Here is a 19,039-nt window from a genome sequence, read left to right as displayed (position 1 = left end):
GAGATTATATATGTTCATATTTTCCACAGTAGATATCAAATACATGTTCATTTACTGATCTGGTAGTAAAGGAGAAGCCTCTTTATGATTTTCACCTGTTACATGTGTTGGTAAGTGAAACATAAAAAAATATGAAAACCTTTTGGAGTGATTCTCATTTTTCATAGGATTGGTGAATTTGCGAGATGTGAGTGCAAATTGAGAGGCATATATTATATCATGTAAAAATGTCAACATAATACCATATACCACTCTCAATAAAAAAAGAAACAGATCAAAATCTTCTACCTTTTAAGCATTTTGTATACAGTCTCAACCTTAATATACTTTGCTTAGTGACATTGATGCACATATGGATGAACTGTCTATTCAAATAAGTTGCAATAACGTTAACGGTACTCATTTGTCTGCAGCACTAGATGCGCGTTGCGAGTTTTACTACAAATATATATTTAGGTGATGCTTTTATCGTCATAGGATAGCACATATTACTTTTCTGTGTCCAAATTAAACTAATAGCAAAGGCATCATTTTACAGAATTTTAATATATTGACAATTGCTGTGGACGAATGATGACTTTTAAGATATCGCATCTTCAATAAGAATAGAACATCAAGACTCTTGAAGGTGACGTCTACAGGACAAAACAGTTGCATGATTTACACTTACGCATAGAATTACCAAACGAATTAGATATAAGAATATTTTGTCGTTAAAAAATGAAACAAAATACAAATCGATAGTTTTTGCCGGAATGTTTAGTTATTTTACTCAGCATTCAGAGTGTAGTAGAAGAACGGTGTTAAACTTTTCCGGGGAAATAATTAAGAAAGACAGTTCAACTTGTTTATTTTTCAAAATTTCACATTCGGTAAAGCTACTGGGTTAGAGGATTATATGACTTAAGGTTTATGAATTTGGTGATGTTTTATGGTTACATAAAAGTCAATTACCAATCCGCTATTTTCGGTGGGGTTCGTGTTGTTCAGTATTTAGTGTTCTGTGTTGTGTTTTGTATACTGTTGTTTGTCTTTTAGTCTTTTCTTCATTTTCGCCATAGCGTTTTTTATTCATTTTCGACTTATGAGTTTGAATGTCCCTTTCGTATCTTTCGCCTCTCTTTTCCAGGAAAATAAAGGTCAGTAAATGAAATTTATTTTGCCTTGTACAACAACTCATTCAACTTTAGACATTTGTCAAATGTGAGAGACAATTATGACATGTGTCCCAAACAGGCACTGTAATCATTGAATAATGTTTTGATTTTCCATAAAACTTATTTCGATCTACAACAGATATCTAAAAATAGCAAAATTAATATAATATGCAACTGTTCCGACTCCCTTTAAGTAAAGTTAAGATTATGTCGCAAGTCGGACTTTGCCAATATAGCATTAAAAAAAGCTGAAACATTTGTACAATTTGTAATGTAAACGCTGTTAAACAACTGTGTGTGTAAATTTTTTTATATAATTGCAAAAGGAATATCACATCCTTCTTTTGCAGATGCTGATAAAAAGTTATCAATTCAGACGCGATCCATGTAAACTGACCGAATCTTTGAATAAATGTATTACAATGGTTATCAATTCAACATTGTTATATTATCAAAATCTCTGAAGTTGTATATATCGGTACAAAAATGGATTTTATTTTCAAAAGTCTGAAACGTAACTAGATATACATTGCTATTGCCGTCATGCGTCCTGCTGAGACTTATATTTTGATATTACACAATGACATGTTTCTATCAAACGACGTACGGCTTTTAATCGTCATGGAATTAGTTGAAGGTGTACTGATTGAGATTGATGGCTATGTCTTAGAAAATATAGTCTATTTATTAGGAAACAACGGACTTAGACTTGTTAGAAATAGCTCACAGTGCCTGTAAAATCCCCCCTGCCTCTCAGTTCTGTACTTTGTGTTTTTGATTTGTTTATCATTTTTTATTATACTTACTTCAGATCGAACAGTCATGCAATTTTTCATTTTGTTCTGGTTTGCTTAATGTTCTAAACTTTAACAAAACATTAAAATATTTTACATATATATTTTGTTATATGTCTGTCAAATTTATTGCTTTCCATGCGTTAGGTATCTCACATTTGTGAATGTTATGGTAAACTAAATTTGTTAACACCTTGTCCTTAAGTCTTTTCTTGGTCACAGTTTAGTTAACAATGAAACGCACGTTGTTGTATTAATCTATAATGACAGCTTCAATAATGTCGGGAAATAATCTTTATATTAAATGACAAAAACTTCTTTGTTTATGTGAGACATGATTTGTCATCAAAGGAATGTAAGTTTACTGATACAAACTGAGTGTACCTCTTACCTGTTTGTTTCGGTGGTTTAAATTACAACCATATTCAAGTAACATTTGAACAATGTCCACTCTGTTACAGCAGCATGCTAATTGTAACGCTGTGTCACCCTATAATATAATTATAATAATTAGAAATATATTTGTTGTTGAAAAGGTTAGCCACCATATGTTCTGAATTGATGTGATGTGCTTATAAGATTGAAAAAAATTACTAATAGCTTTTTACAATATTGTGACAGTTAGGTCCAATGCTATGAACACTTGATTTATAGCTGCTTTCATTTTTTAAAGGACTTCTAAATTGATCTTCATTAATTATAAGGGCCCGTTCAGAGTTTGTCAAATATGTTGTCAATGACAACCATTACTTTACCTATTCTGTCAATCAAGGACATATAATTACATAAATTAACAATAATTAACTTCAATGTCACTATTTGACAAGAACTATGTTCAAACGTTTCACCCCAGTCTCTTATTCACATTAGGTTAATTTTTCATTGAGTTCTTGTGTGTACGTCATGACCTACCTATGACTGGAACAACGACGACAGTTTTTATGTACTGTATGGGACTGAAGTAAATGCAATGATGCAATACAAATTTCACATAGCGGAATGGTGTAATATAATCGTCTAAAGTTTATGTTTATTATATAAATATGTTAGCCAACACTTGTATGATATATCATTATTTATAATTTATAAATCGAATATTTTAATTACTGCAAATTGTCTGATAATATTTATATTGTAAGAATAAATCTATAATGTTAACAAATTATGCATTGAAATGAAAAATGTCTTTAAAATTGTATAGTTTATATTAATATGTAAACTTTCAAATTTAGACGAGATTTATGGACCATTAAAGGAACGAATTTTATCATAGACTTTTAGAAAGTTATTAAAACTCTTCAGTAAAGATAGTAAATAATACTATTTGCGTATGATGTAAATTATTATCACAATAAATAATGAGTTTCTTAATTGTATTAGAAGTAAAGTTGTCTAAAGGACCAAAACAAGTCGGCTGTTAGTTTATATTTACTTGCTTGAAATACAACACTAATTTTATTCTTTGAATGTAAATAAGAAACACAATGCACTGTGGTGTACGGTATCAATGTTCAGTGCAGTCGTTCTTGAAGAAGTTATTTTTCTACGATTTTTTTATTCCACAAAATTTGTAGATTAAAGAGAACTTCTAGTGTTTTGACCCTAGTTTGAGAATCTATTTCAAAGAACGACAAAGTAAATCACTGCATTGGGATTTATTATTAATACATACGTTCTCTGAAAGTATTTGATTTGTTCGTGAATCTATATATAGATCATTGATATTTTTAAAGTAGACTTATCTTTGATGAGTTTTTATAACAACCTGGCCGATGTCACTGCTTGTGGAGGTTTCGTCCCAAAGGGTATACTAGTATCTAGCTGAGTAGATATAGTTAATGATAACATCTGGAGACGCCAACTACCGCTATGGGAAATAACGATAGTAAATAAACTTGCTCAAATTTCTGAACACAATCGTTCATCGACAAAACGTCATTTAGAAAGGTAATGTGAACAAGGAGAATAGATTTTTTTGGTGCAAAATGGTGAAGAAAATTATATATGAAACGTTAAAAAGACTAGTGGTAGCGTGTCATTTGTTACCTTAGGTAGAAAAGAAAGGGATATTTTGCAAATATTGCTGAACACAGCTCAAACCCATGTGAATCAATCCACTGTATATCAAAACAAGTAATATGTTTTTTGCTCACATAGATCTAACCAATGCATATTTTTATTTCAAAGGCGGAAATTCCTTCCCTTTTAGATATAGTTCGTATCATCACATGATTATATTTGAAAAAAAAATAATCATTATCAAAACTGGAAAAGAAAATAAACAATTTTTACAACATATATTACAATTAAGAGCAGGAAAAATATATCATAATGTATTATAAAAAATCAGCTGCAACTCATGTTTGAGGCTGATTCAGTTGAACGAGCGTACTAAAAGTAGATGCATGATAGTATATTTAGAACACTAAAAAAACATTTAACTCCATTTGCATATAAGTTCAAGGTTACGTAGAGTTACAGTTACTATGTTAACGATTCAACTTCTATGTATTATCCTATTTTATTAAAATGTAGATCGTTGCTTAATTTCAGGTCAATATCTTTATAACATTGTGTAGTAGATCAACTTAATAACCCATAGGTAAATTTTCAATCGTATTTTCGAAATCTATATGTTTAATTGATTTTCCTAATTCGTGTACTTGCATTCAATATCAATATTACGGTCAATTTTGGAAAATATACGGCTTATCAAAATTTCAATCATTCAAACACTTAGGATTTTTCCTTTTTTGGCATGAATCATATATTCTTTTTACATGTTTTGACTTCCAAAAAATCCGTCTGTGATCTTTGTCCCATATGTATACCCCAAAAGAGTTTGCAAACAGTCAGATTGGTCATAAATGTGCACAGATCGTGTAAATGAGTTTTCAATCTTTTTTGTTTTTGAAAACAAAACTTTAAAATCTTTAAGACTATCAGAAAGTCAATGAGATGTGCTCTCATTGTGATTAATAGGTATACTGAATACAGTATTTCCCGTGAGTTTAGTTTCATGTGGCTACAAGGTCAATAATATCAAATAGGTAGGTTATATATATTTGTAATGTCTCATGATGTTATCATTTAAACCGTAATAATGACTGTATATCAACAACTGTCATACAAGTGAGAAGTTTAGCTAGCTATTAACCAGGTTTAACCCATCATTTTCTTCGGTAAATGACTGTACCAAGTCATGAATATGACAGTTGTTTGAATTCGTTCCTCTGGATGATATAGTCGAGCGTTTGATTTTTGTCGAGCCTTCGACTTTTGTCGAAAAAGCGAGACATAGCGATCCTACATTCCGTCGGCGTCCACAAATATTCACTCTGTGGTTAAAGTTTTTGAAATTTTAATAACTTTCTTAAACTATCCTGGATTTCTACCAAACTTGGACAGAAACTTGTTAATGATCATAAGATTATATTCAAAAGCAAATTTTGTAAAAAAAAATTCCGTTTTTTCCGTATTTTACTTATAAATGGACTTAGTTTTTCTGCCAGGAAACATTACATTCACTCTGTGGTTAAAGTTTTTCAAATTTTAATAAATTTCTTAAACTATCCTGGATTTCTACCAAATTTGAAAAGAAGCTTGTTTATGATCATAAGATAGTATCCAGAAGTAAATTTTGTTAAAAAAAAAATTCCATTTTATCCGTATTTTACTTATAAATTGACTTAGTTTTTCTGCCAGTTAACATTACATTCACTCTGTGGTTAAAGTTTTTAAAATTTTAACAACTTTCTTAAACTATCCTGGATTTGTACCACATATGGGCAGAAGCTTGTTTATGATCAAAAGCTAGTATCTAGAAGGAAATTTTGATAAAATTTTGTTCCATTTTTTCCGTATTTTACTTATAAATGGACTTAGTTTTTCTTCCAGTCAACATTACATACAGTCTGCAGTTTAAGTTTTTAAAACATTTATTAGATTCAAAAATTATCCTGGATTTTTACCAAACTTGGACAATTTTATTTTTTTTTCCTCATTTTTGTTGAGCCTGCGATTAACAGCAAAAGTAGGCGAGACACTGGGTTCAGCGGAACCCTTACCAATTTTTTTTATCGGGTACCTTTTTGAATGTACCTTGGAGCTGAAGGTATTTTTGTTAATACTTTTTTTATACATTTTCGATTTCTCTCTACGTTTGTTAATTTTCCTTGTGCACATTTCCAAGAATTTAAACTTAAATAATTTTCATTCCATAAAAATAGTGCTCGCCGAGATATATTATGCACATTTTATCAAAGTACGTTTATTTTTATTGCAGTTTTATGACACCATATCCTGGCTAGCTTCGGGTTAATTAATCAGACAGACTTGTAGTTTCTCTAAAATGTTGAGTATTAAGGAAACATAAAACATGTTGCTTTTTTTATTATTTCTACTATTATAATGGGTTTTTTGTTTTGATTATTATTTTAAATATAGTTACTAGTATTACTATTGTTGTAACATTATTACCATCATTATAAGTAGAAGTTTTATGTGCATTTACTCAAAAATTTTATAGTGTTTCGATAAGAAAATTAGCAGTTAACAAATATCTGCGATGTGGATGTTGAATTTATATTCGCGATATGTTTCGCTTAGTCCATCTTGAGTTTTATTTCTTCCATATCGAACACACAAAGCGAAAATAGTTTAAAACCTTCTTAAAAAGACGTAAATAGCACCATGAGTTTGATTAGACGCTCAGATATATTGACGATTGACTTTATCAAAATTATTGTGCTCATGATGACAAAACTGCCAGAGAAGTATTATGAGGAATCGCGATTAAAATTTAAATGATACAAGATTCACCGACACGAATTTGTTGACCAATGCAAACGATCTTTGTTTTGAATCACGAGAATAGCAATGGTGTAATAGTCTTTAGCATGTTAATAGATTTTACCTATATGGATTCAGTGATTACAACTTTGATTTAGTATGGATTCACTAATTACAACTTTGATTGAGTATGGATTCACTTAGGAAGGAATGATGCTTATCAGGACACGCTTACTATGCCGCTTTTGATCTTAATCTTTATGGGTTCACGCAATTTACTCATCTTTTTGCTATTTCAATTCAAAATTGATTTACGAAATTTAAATACTCGAAAGATACTGTAACTTCGTATTCATTGTAACATTATCGTGCGATGGAGGTGAACAGAAAACGAGTGTAAACAGAAAATATAATGTCCGGAAAACAAATACCCGTTATATGTACTAAACTCTTCGGTATGTTGAAACAAGTAATGTCAACTAGCATTAGCCCTTTATTGTTAAAGATGTAACTTACCGAGTCGACATATGTGCAATTAACATCAGCACCTAAATGTAGATATTTCTTCACTTCGTTAACAGACGTATTTATGGCAGCATGTATGAGTTTCTGTCAGAACAAATAATCAATTTTAGTTGTTGATACATAACGTATATTTTTTTACATCCGTAATCCTTACATTCATCTTCTGTCAGTACTAAGTCTTTTTTGTAGTTTAAATATGACAATGAATAGCACAAACTATGATGAACTTATTTTGTTAAATAAATGCTCATTTACGTTATTTTTTTACATCGCTAATTAAAAAAGGTATTCTTTTTTCTTAAGATTTTGACGTCGAAGAATTATTCTTAATACTTCTGCCATTCACTAAATGTCGTATAGAGTCAATCGTTAATTAACGATAATGCATGTTTCAACGATATACGGAAGGCTAGATAGACAATACTTAGTAGCATGTTAAGAATTCAGACGAAGTGTTGGCATGTTTTCCCTTTTATGCTGGTCACGATCTATATTCTTGGACTTATATTTTGTCGTCAACATTCAAAAAAGAAAAAGCGTACTTTAAGAAAGGCATAACTTATATCATCCCGTAATAATTTCTTGAAATGTAAAAGTAAATATTGATTTTTAGCAAAGATACTTTTGTTAAATTTTTGTCATGTTAATGTTATTATTCTTGTTATACATTACCCTATTTAGACGTTCTATATCTTCCATATTGGTCTTTGAATACCTGTAAATAACAGAAAACATACTACTTATAATCATGACATATTTATGTTTAAAAGGAATTGAATAAAGAACTTATATGAATGTTTTCTTGAGTTTCCTGATTTTTCACTCATATATGTACCATGATGTACATGTATATATGGAATTTGTAATAAAATTGAAACGTACATTTAAATACAAGTTATACACTTTATAAAGTATTAGAGTTTTGTTTCATCTTTCATTGTAAAAATTTGGAATACATATTTTAGTAACATATGCAAAGTGGTTTCATCCTTATTTATATAAAGAGAACTTTGTTATGTTATAATAATATTGAGAAAAACCACCAGAATATTAATTAATTGAAAACAATTTAAACTTAGCCATACCAATCAGGGATATATCATGTATTCTAAATTGATAAAGGAATATACAGAATCTGGTGTTTTGTTTTAGTATCATAACAAATAAAAATGTCCGGTCATTCCATTTTGTATCCAATTTTCTAAAGCATTTTATAAGAACTATCGTTCATATTTATTTCAAAAATAATTCTGGAATGTATTTTTTTTATATTTACATGTTGTATTTACTTTATGATAGTGGTCACCTTGCTTGGATAAACCATACATAATATGTGTCCTTTTCACGTTTTATCCTGAAATTATGATCTATTACTTTTTATTCAAATCAACTGTTTTTTTTTTTACTAATGACCACATTTGCACCAGGCAAATAGACAATATAGAAGCCAACAAACAATCAAACAAAGGTACCAACATTTGGCACATATAAGTTCATAAGAAGAAAAAAAAACCAATGGTACGACTGATTTAAAAATTAACACCCGTGTCTTGGTAAACAATGTAATGGCATTAGAATCAAATGGTGCGTACGCAGCTCTTTATTTTATACTTTCACTGGGAACACAAAACATTTTGAAAGCAAATCTTTTATATAATACCCAACAACTCGAGGGCTATACGACAACAAGTTTCCGAAAGGAATAGCCAAATTCATCTTAGGTCAAGTTTGCTCTAAGTTATCACCGAATAGTGTAAATGTCTTGCATATTGTATATACAAGTACATAAAAATCAGATTATCATGAAATGCATCTCGGGTTGGTGGGGACTGTTTGTTGTCAATATAGTAAATACGGTTATGATAGAGAAGCGATGAAAATATATTTAATCATGAAAGAGATGTGTCCCTAATGAATACAAAAATTATATGAAAGGTTTAAATTTTCGATATCTTGTGATGGAATGGCATGTATGAACATGAATGGTAAACTTCATTTTCTACGGAGAATTTTAATGTGTTTGTCGTATTCAAATAAAAGTCACTTGCAACAATCGTATAAAAATCTTTAAGAAAATTAACGAAGAAACCAGTTCATAAAATAAGGATAATAATAGAGGTAAATTAGAGTTGCTGCGAAGAAACCACACACAGTGATATCCCCGCCCCTGTATAATCAAAGATTTGCTTAGTGAAACCTAATAAATAAATCGTGAAAAAAAGTTCAGGTACACAGTTGCATTTTATAGCCTAGATACGCAGAATGTTTCGTAAAAAATGGTTAAAGGTTAAGTAGATAGACATGTTTGTTTTAGTGTTGGAATATGACAAAGTACACCTCTTAAACATAACTTAAAAGCAAAATTTAAAAAAAAAGTAAATTATGTGAGTAATATCATTTGAAAGTTTTACACAATTCTGCCAAACGGGTCATGAACAGTAGCCACAACAGAGGAACGGAAAAGGCGGACTTACAGACACCCCTATCACTCTATACAACCTGTTTCAGAAAAACTAATTCAAACGAGTGGAAATCGGATATCGATTGATAAACAAATGAGGTATTCAGTTTCTATATATTAATAAACTAAACGTTGGTGAGTTTATAATAACTATTTGAAATTGAATAACAAGATTGTATATCAAATCATATCCAGTTCTCAAGAGTTGTTAAACCTATTTATCTTATGATAAACAAAGTAGTATTTCAATATTCAGCCCCATTCTACTATTTAGTCAGACGTCAGTCGCTACCCTGATATACCCTTTCTTTTTTGGGTAATTAATACGGATAGCGTTTGACATCTTTAGCCGAACAGATTTATCATTTTTACATAATTTAATTCATTGTATGCTGGTTCATATTCTGGACGCCAGTCGTTGCTCCTTTCTAATATAATTCACAAACAAAAAACAAATATGAAGCTTAGAAATGGAAAAATATTAAATACTAAACTCGTTCAAAGGGTATCTACACGTCTCAATCTTCAAAATCGCTTATCTAAAAATACTACCATCGCTAACATTTTTAACAATAAAAATCGTGGTTACCCTTCTATCGATAAGTGTCATGCCAAAAAATGACTTACATGTCCCCGTCTTTCCACCAACAATACGGTAAGGTCCATGTTTAATGGTCGCACATTTTCTTTAAATTTTGAAACTGATAGAACTTGAAAAACAAACAGTATTATTTATTCACTCACATGAAACAAACCGGGATGCGATATTCAGTACGTAGGTGAAACTGGACGATATTTATCTAAACGCACTCAAGAACATCTGTATCGTTTTAAAAGACCCAATAAATTCAAAAGTATCATTTGTCAACACCTTAAGAAGCACAATCATCCTATTAAATATTTAGCAGTTCAACCTTTAGAAGTAGTAAATAAGCAGCCTGGTGAATCTCATTCAAAGTTTGTAAGATCACGGAAAATAATTGAATTAAATTGGATTAAAAAATTACAGACAGTTTACCCTCTCGGTCTTAATGATAATATCATGGGAATTGGTAATATATCAAGAATCGATTCTGTTAACATTTTGGATATAGTTTCTAAAACTGTTCGTAAAAACCGTTCTCATGGTCGTAGAAAAAATCGCAATCAAAGAAAATTTCGGACCAATCATACCAATATTTCGGACCTAATTTCTATTTCAAAAAACAACGGCAGACATTATCTGTTAACAAAGCTCTGTTCATTACCGGTTAATAAGTTAAATAAAATTTTAGAGGATTGCAACACAATTTCATATAGCAGTCCTAAGTATGAAATCGTTCAAATTATAATGGCATATTGTTATTCTAAACTGTTTCCCAAAATTGATCGCCCTGAAGATCATAAATAACAGTTTATTAAAATAAAGTATGTCAATAAAGGTTTTGATTTTGTAAATATTGCCGGTATTTTTAACGACCATTCTGTTAAAGAACAAATTCCGGGATATTTTGATAATACTGAGCTCCCTCTTATTTGTTATATTTACAAGATATCTACCCGGAAATTTGTGTATAATTTTAGCCAATTGTGTAAAAATGTTAATATCAGTGAAAATACACCTACTTCATGTAATTGCAGTAATTCCGAATACATTTATGGACCCATTTCCCATGTTATAACAGGAGATCTTAACATCGTTCAAGACCGAGAGTTAAAATCATTCCTCAGTAAAGGACCTAAATATCGTCCCCCGTCAATTATTAATTGGAATGAGTGTCGTAATATCATCCACGACTCACTCCATACTTACTGTTTGAAATGGATAAAACGGGAAAAAGCTGACAAAAAATCTTTGGACTCTTTTTTTAATTCAGTAATGAACATAGTTGATATACGTATTCAACATTTTAAAGAACATTTTACTCTTAACAATAATCACAATAAACCTATTTCTCGTATCAAACATAAACTAAAAGAACTAGCCAAGGAATTTGTTTTTGTCCCGGCCGATAAAGCTGCTAATAATATTATTATTGTTTGACGTAAATTTTACATTGAGGTTCTGAAAAAAGAAATCACCAATTCACCAACATTCCAACTGACTCCATTTTCAGAAAACGACATCTGTAACAAACATAAACTTTTAGCTACCGCTTTACAAGCAGAACCAAATACAATGAAAGTCATAACTATGTATTGGCTTCCGAAGCTACACAAAACACCTTACAAATATAGATTTATTTCGTCTTCAAGCCATTGTTCCACTACTAAATTGTCTATTCTTCTTACCAGTACACTTGGTACAATCAAAAACCTGATAATAAATTGTTCAAATAAGGCCTTCGAAAATAGTGGAATTAATTACTTTTGGAGTGTCAAGAACTCGTTGGAAGTACTTGATAAATTACATGCATATATTGGTGATTTTGAATCTGTTCAAAGTTTTGATTTTTCTACCCTATATACCACATTGCCTCACATTCTCATTAAGAAAAAATTCACACACCTAATTAAATGGGCATTTAAAAAGTCAGAATGTGAATATATATGTTCAAACTCTTTTAGGTCATTTTTTAGTAGCAATAAACAAAAAAACTATGTCAATTGGACATGCTTTGATACTATATATGCCCTTGAATTTTTACTAGATAACATTTTTGTTCGCTTTGGAGATTCCGTATATCGTCAGGTTATCGGAATTACAATGGGGACTAACTGTGCACCACTTATTGCGGACCTTTTTTTGTATTGCTATGAGTTACAATTTATGACAAAAATCAGCAAAGACCCATCGAAACAACATCTGATACACAAATTTAATAATACTTTTAGATATTTGGATGATATTTTGGCTCTCAATAATGACGACTTCAGTATGTATACTAAAGAAATTTATCCTGTTGAACTTACTTTAAATAAAGCTAATACTAACAAGGACCACTGCCCTTTCCTCGATCTTGATATCTATATCATTAATGGAAAGCTTAATACTAAAATATATGATAAAAGAGATGATATTACATTTCCTATCGTTAATTATCCATTTTTAGATGGTGACGTTCCCTTGTCACCATCTTACGGTGTTTATATATCTCAACTTGTACGATTCGCTCGTGTATGTAACAATGTTTTAGATTTTAACGAGAGAAATTTATGTATTACTGAAAAATTATTACACCAGGGTTTTCGATATCACAAACTAGTCAAAACATTTACTAAATTTTATCATCGGTATAAGGACGTCATTCGTAAACATAGCTCAACATGCTGACTTCTTATACGTTCAGGTATTTCACATCCAATTTTTTATGGAAATATTCTTTATAAAGCACAAAAATGTCAGTATTCACCTCTGAAGCTAACAAAACCTTTAAATAGACTTATTAAGAAGGGATATAGTTACGATACTGTTGTCAGGTCATTAAAGATTGCATATTTTGGCGTTAATATTGATTCACTTATAGGGTCTTTACATCGGCACTAAACACATTTATTTAAAAACCAGTTGTTGGCATGACACGGGTTATGTTCTTCTCATATATGTTATGATAGTATGATACTAAACCCCTAACGGGAAGGATTGTGCCTGATATTCATATGATGAAGACATGATCTTTCAATCAGTTTAATTGAAGTCTGGAGCTGGCATGTCAGTTAACTGCTAGTAGTCTGTTGTTATTTATGTATTATTGTCATTTTGTTTATTTTCTTTGGTTACATCTTCATACATCAGACTCGGACTTCTCTTGAACTGAATTTTAATGTGCGTATTGTTATGCGTTTACTTTTCTACATTGGCATAGGTATAGGGGGAGGGTTGAGATCTCATAAACATGTTTAACCCCGCCGCATTTTTGCGCCTGTCCCAAGTCAGGAGCCTCTAGCCTTTGTTAGTCTTGTATTATTTTTAATTTTAGTTTCTTGTGTACAATTTGGAGTTTAGTGTGGCGTTCATTATCACTGGGCTAGTATATATATTTGTTTAGGGGCCAGCTGAAGGACGCCTCCGGGTGCGGGAATTTCTCGCTGCGTTGAAAACCTGTTGGTGACCTTCTGCTGTTGTCTGTTTTATGGTCGGGTTGTTGTCTCTTTGACACATTCCCCATTTCCATTCTCAATTTTATTATCATTTGTGTGTTAAATAGAAAATTCCACGACTCGTAAATCTAGTCGTTTGTATGTACCAGTATGACGTCATATGTCCGGTTCCGGCGTCACACTTTAACTTCAGAAATTTTTGTGTACGCTTCAGAATGTAATAAAAGTTGACAAAAATAAATTTTGGGTGAAAATTGTTATTGTTGTGTTTATCTTATTGAAGACATCGCGTATTTCCGTTGCCATGGAAAAATATACATCGTTTTCATCTTTGAAAGTCATTCATGACCTAACAGATAGACAATGACAAAGTAGCAATTTCATTTCAGGACGCTAGAGATTGATACGAGAAATATCTCTTCATGCTAGAAATTTATAATAAGACAAGATAATTTGTGATTTTGAAACGAATAAACAATTGTAATCCTGTAGTAAAAAATACTTTGCAATTTTTTAAAAATTCTTACATTAAACTTGAACATGTTAAATAAGCTTGAAAAGAAAGTGTATAGTTTAAAGCCAAAAACAACTCATAAAAAAGCATGTTTCTATGACTAAACTATCAATCAGTACACATCCAACATCCAATGGATTTAGTGTAAAGGCGTCATTAACAGTCAGAGAAAAACTTGACCTTGTGCAATGCCAAAATACAGGTATCGAAAAATTGTAGAACCGTGAATGTTCATAGTATATGCATATAACAATAATATAAGTTAGGTTTTAATTTACTGATAACCAAATCAATATTTATACCAAAACAAAAACACATTGAAAGATCCAATCCCAGTGTTTAATTGGTAACCTTCTAGATTAAGTTGTTTAAAAGGATCGATAAGTTTACCCGGATCGCATCTAAATTCCTGGGCCCGGTAACAGTATCTCCTTATAAATTAGGTTGTGCTGCCGCGTTCGAAATAAGCGTTCCACAGGTAGAACCAGACCAAATCTGTGTATCTATGTAGAAATTTACGAAAGATTTAAAAAGATTTGTGGTAACGAAATCCTTGACTTGATAGTTTGCCAGTACTACATAGGTAAAGTTCATTGAAATCCAAAACGTCACTACAGACACAGGCATAGCGAACGAGTTGTGATATATAAACAAAGGAGCATGGTGCCAAAGGAACATCAATATCCGAAAAAGGAAAATTAACAATAGAGAAAAAAAAAATCGTCCGTTTTGTTGAACATTTTTGTGTAGAGTTTCCCGTGTAAAGCTGAAATTTCTACGGATAGGAAATAACCGTTGTTACCGTTTATAACTGATTTATTAAAAGTAAGTTCCTTGGAGTAAATTACGGCAGTATATTTAGAAAATTCTTGATTATATAATGAAAAAAATATCATCAAGATAACAGTAAGTGTTGTTGAATTAATCACTTAAATGCAATTTAAATGGGTCTTTGCTAAGTTTGGCCACACACTGTAATTCCTAACAGTACAAGAACAATTCTGCTATTAAAGGGGCGCAATTGGTGCACATAGGTATACCTTCAACTTGTCGATTCACTTTATTGCCGAAACGTACATAAATGTTTTCAAATAGAAAATTAACATGTATTTCGTTTTTTTCAGATATTTAAGAAAAATGATTAACGTTGACAATTGAGGGTGGTTCGAGAGTCCAGAGTGGAACCATTTGACTTAGGGATAATCTCAAAAGTATTAATTTTTTTATTGACTGTACATTAATGGATTTTATAACATTGCTCACAAAAGATTTAGAACAAATATTGAATCAAATAGTTGATTTAGCAAACAATTGTTCATGAAAGCCATTCCATCATTGCTCAAATTAATATAAAAATAAGAAGATGTGATATGATTGCCAATGAGACAATTATCCATCAAAGTGCAAATGAAGTGGAAGCGAGAAAGACCCATGCCGTATAGTCGGCTATAAAAGGCCCCGACAAGACAAATAAACATGCTTTTCTGTTGATTGGTCGGTGGTAAGGGGTAGTGATTGATCAGTTGATTGATTTATTGATGGAATGATATTCTAATTTAGTGATTGACAATTTGTGTAACGTAAAGAGAGAAATTTTACATATTGAATAATTCATTGAAGTATTACTTGTGTGTCGTACAGTTAATATTAACAATGCATCTTTAATTTTCCCCTCGCATATATACAAATACTAGATTTGATCACATTGGTGTCTGATGTGTATTTTCCTCAAACACACTAGCCTATATTCACAGAGATACGATATATAGCAACTTCAACAGGTTTTTTCTCAAATGCAAATACAGCCTACAATTCGTACCATTCATTATATTGAGATTGGATGAAGAAAGCAATTATCTAAAAGGTAAATCTAATCATAATATGAATTTTCTGAAGAAATTATTAACAAAACAGAACACGATTATTTAAATGATAATATACATTTAAACATCTAAATATGAAGGTAAGCACCATACAGAAATCGTACAATTTCATCAAAATGTGTAAATACCACTTGTTATTATATTCAGGTAAACATGACTATATCGACACAAACGTTACTAATTTTACGGTTAAATGTCTTGTTCCGTTAATTCGTAATTGAACTGGAATTTTAGATTGACTATAAATTGATATAGCTATACGTTATTAAAATAAGCAACTTAATTTTTTTCTTTCTTTAATCTATTATTTTTTATATCCTATTATATTTTGAAATAGTTTACAAATAAACAACGAAAAATCATTTAACAGTACAATTAAAATACAATATATGTAATCTGAATATATTTTTCATATATAATTATATTTTTTTCCATTCAAGAAGGGAACATCACTACTACTTGTATGAATTCATTTAACGGTTGTTCATGTACAGATATATGTATAACATGTATGAGGCAATCCTGAAAATGGATATTTAAGATTTATCTACTAAAATGGGTATAGCAAACATGATTTATTCCTACGGTAAAATAAGGCTTTTAACTTATTTCCGGGAATGGCTAATTCTCTTAGATCGGTTCTTTGTTTATTTTTGTTCGTTTTTTTATGTCTTAGTGTTTGTGCTTGGTTCAGATATAATGAATCAAGTTCTGTGTAACTAATATGTGTTTCTACTGCAACTGCAGTACTCAGAACGTGTGTGTTGACATTATATATACTTAATATATATCATTTTATAAATTAATTGTTTACATAACTATGAATCATTCGAAAAAGAATTTTTATTCCAAGAATACATTAGCTTAGTTAGATTGGCAAAACCTTTTGGATCCTCAATGCTGGTCAACTTCGTACTCGATTTTGGTCTTTTAACGTATTGATTCGAGTGTAGCTGATGAGTCTTTTGTCGACGAAACTCGCGTCTGAAATACAAAATTAAAAGTCTGGCATCTTTTATGAGTTTTTATCTATATTTTTGTGTATTTTTACCTCACTTCAATTTTCTATTTTATAACACATAATTAACACTACTATGCTTGTCTTACCTTGTTTTGGTCGAATATATCAACTCTGATACAATTCCTTATTTAACTTACCATAATTCAAAACAACAAGGCAGTTAACTCGAGGCCATTTTGTTTTAGACTTAGATTCCAATTCCATTTCCCTCAGTTTTAGTTTGTAACCCGGATTTGTTTTTTTCTCAATCGATTTATGAATTTCGAACAACGGTATACTTCTGTTGCCTTTATCCATAACTTAAGTAGTAACCATTATAATAACGTTGCTTCTTGATTTTACCCCTAACATATAGAAATATAAACTTACAAATACTATATTTGATCACACATTTGTCTAATGTTACCTTTCACAAGTATATCAGCCTATATTAGACATATTCAAAGTTATATGATACATAGCCATTTCATTAGTTTTTTTCTATAATGAAAATAAAGCCTACGTTTCGTACTATTCACTAAATTATTTTTTTCATTCAAAGATTGGATGACGATAGCAAGTATTTAAAAGGTAAATCTAACCATAATATGAATTTTCTTAAGTAATTATAAACAAAATAAAACACGAATATTTAAATGACAATAAACATCAAACATCTAAGTATGAAGGTAAAGCGCCATAAAAAGGTCGTACATTCCTATTAAAGTGTATATATACTACTTGTAATTATATTCAGGTTAACATGACTACATCGACACAAACGCTACTTGTTTTATGTTCCGTTAATTCGTAATTTGAATTTGAATTTTAGATTGACTAAATGTTGATTTAGTCATACGTTATTATTATATATCTTTCTTTCCTCAATCTATTATTTTATATATCCTTTTACATTTTGAAATAGTTTACAAACAAACAAAGATAAATTATTTAACAGTTGAAATAAAATGCAATGAATGTAATCTCATTTTTCATTATATAAGTATTTTTTTCCTTTCACGAAGAAGTAATAAAATGCTCCGCTGGGCGCAGCTTGATACGACCGCAGAGGTTGAACTCTGAACAGTTTGGGCAAGTATGGACACAACATTCAAGCTTGATACAGCACTGAATTTGGATTGTGATTAAATATTTGACACAGCGTAGGTTTCTGACACAGAATTAATGTGGTCTAAGAACTTAAAAAAATTTTAATTTACCTATTCAAACCATATCATTATTATTTGCTTTTATATATGAATCAGAAATAACCAATTAAAAATGGAAAATTTTAAAGAAAAAAAAAGGAAAAAAAGGAAAAAAGAATCCCTCCCCCAAATTTTTGAACCCCCTTATGATTCATCACCCCTAAACTCAATCCCAGCCTTCCCTTTGTGGTATGGTACCTTGCAATACAATTTCAGAGAAATCCATACACTTGAACACAAGTTATTGTCTGGAAACTAGAAAAATGCTTGTTTTAAGGCCCCGTTTTGGGCCCCAAATTCCTAAATGTTTAGGGCAATTACCCCCAAACTCAAACCCAGCTTTCCCTTTGTGATATGGAACCTTGTAGTACAATTTCATAAAGATCCATACACTTACACACAAGTTATTGTCCTGAAACTAGAAAAATGCTTGTTTTTTGCCCCTTTTTGGCCCCTAATTCCTAAAATTTTGAGGCAATTACCCCCAAAATCAATCCCAGCCTTCCCTTTGTGGTATGGTACCTTGCAGTACAATTTCAGAGAGATCCATACACTTGAACACAAGTTATTGTCTGGAAACTAGACAAATGCTTATTTTTGGCCCTTTTTTGGCCCCTTATTCCTAAAAGTTTAGGGCAATTACCCCCAGACTCAAACCCAGCTTTCTCTATGTGATATGAAACCTT

At 30.8% G+C, this 19,039-nt stretch overlaps 1 protein-coding gene across 1 annotated transcript in view; it reads right to left on the bottom strand.

The window, feature by feature from the left end:
- Nucleotides 1-7,978, bottom strand: part of LOC127718666 (ankyrin repeat domain-containing protein 50-like) — a 34,033-nt gene extending 26,055 nt beyond the window's left edge. Inside the window, exons 1-3 of the mRNA XM_052224718.1 lie at nucleotides 7,940-7,978; nucleotides 7,259-7,351; nucleotides 2,343-2,441 (exon numbers count right to left, since the gene is read on the bottom strand). Coding sequence (XP_052080678.1) covers nucleotides 2,343-2,441; nucleotides 7,259-7,351; nucleotides 7,940-7,966 — 219 coding nt within the window. The 5' untranslated portion in view covers nucleotides 7,967-7,978. The remainder of the gene's footprint in view (nucleotides 1-2,342; nucleotides 2,442-7,258; nucleotides 7,352-7,939) is intronic.
- Between the last annotated feature and the right edge of the window lie 11,061 nt (nucleotides 7,979-19,039).

This window comes from Mytilus californianus, unplaced genomic scaffold, assembly GCF_021869535.1.
Source record: "Mytilus californianus isolate M0D057914Y unplaced genomic scaffold, xbMytCali1.0.p SCAF_10, whole genome shotgun sequence".
Lineage (NCBI taxonomy): Eukaryota > Metazoa > Mollusca > Bivalvia > Mytilida > Mytilidae > Mytilus > Mytilus californianus.
This window is presented reverse-complemented; position numbering and strand designations above follow the sequence as displayed.